This window comes from Buceros rhinoceros, unplaced genomic scaffold (genome assembly GCF_000710305.1).
Source record: "Buceros rhinoceros silvestris isolate BGI_N320 unplaced genomic scaffold, ASM71030v1 scaffold26653, whole genome shotgun sequence".
NCBI lineage: Eukaryota > Metazoa > Chordata > Aves > Bucerotiformes > Bucerotidae > Buceros > Buceros rhinoceros.
Window position 1 is genome coordinate 4309 of NW_010402200.1, and position 865 is coordinate 5173.

The following is an 865-nucleotide window of genomic DNA, read 5'->3' on the forward strand; positions in this document are numbered from 1 at the left end:
CTTTAAGACATGGTAAAGAAATCTGGCTCTCATCTCGGTACTTGAAATAAGACAAGTTGTACAGATGGTGGTTTGTCTTCAGCTGGTATTTTAAGACAAGCCTGGAACAAACTTATTTCTTCACAGGATCTTACCTCTCCCCAACAGAGCAGAGCAAGCTGCCAACTGGTAACTGTTAAACACTTGCAGCACGTTCAAACACATGGTAACCTAAATCACGGCAGTTTATTCTGAAGATTGTCCTCCTGCCTCTTTTGATGCCAGCGACAGAGTTAATCAAAATCAGACCCAAAGGATCGAAAAAGCTCAGAGGCCAGCCTTGTTTCCTGGAAACCGGCAGTCAGCTGATCCGTCCTGGAGATGCTGCTCACTGCGCCTGGCCTTGTCCTCGCAGTCTCCTGCAAGTCTGCCTGAAGCAGCGTGCCAGGGCGCGGCGCCAAATCATTGCTAGTCATTCAGGAAAAGCCGCCAAGGCCACGCAGCTTGCACTGACCAGGACTCCAGAGGCAGTGGAAAGGTAAGCCCGTGGCTTCTTCAGCCGTGACACAGGCTCTTAGCAGCAGCACTGGAACAACAGGGAGGCTTGCCCCTGGGGGTCCCGCTCTTACCGGAGGTAGTAATCAATCGCAGCGGAGAAAGCGGCAAATCCACCGCAGCCGATAACCCCGGCCTTCAACCCAGCTGCAATGCAAAAAAGGTGAGAAAGAATGAGACAAAATATTTTTCTTCCCCGTGACTGGCTTACGCTGTGCTTAGACCTGCAGGAGCCTGGCGGTCCGCTGCCAGGAAACGCTGGCACTACCCCTTGCCCACGGTGAGGGTGGAACCCGGCACAGGCTGGGGCAGACCCGGCAGGGCTGCCATG

The 865-nt window shown here is 53.5% G+C and overlaps 1 protein-coding gene across 1 annotated transcript in view; it reads right to left on the minus strand.

Moving 5' to 3' along the window:
- Nucleotides 1–604: 604 nt before the first annotated feature.
- TIMM22 (translocase of inner mitochondrial membrane 22 homolog (yeast)) overlaps nucleotides 605–865 on the minus strand; it is a gene marked incomplete at its 5' end in the record, with an annotated part of 2315 nt that continues 2054 nt past the window's right edge. Inside the window, one exon of the mRNA XM_010132569.1 lies at nucleotides 605–681. Coding sequence (XP_010130871.1) covers nucleotides 605–681 — 77 coding nt within the window. The remainder of the gene's footprint in view (nucleotides 682–865) is intronic.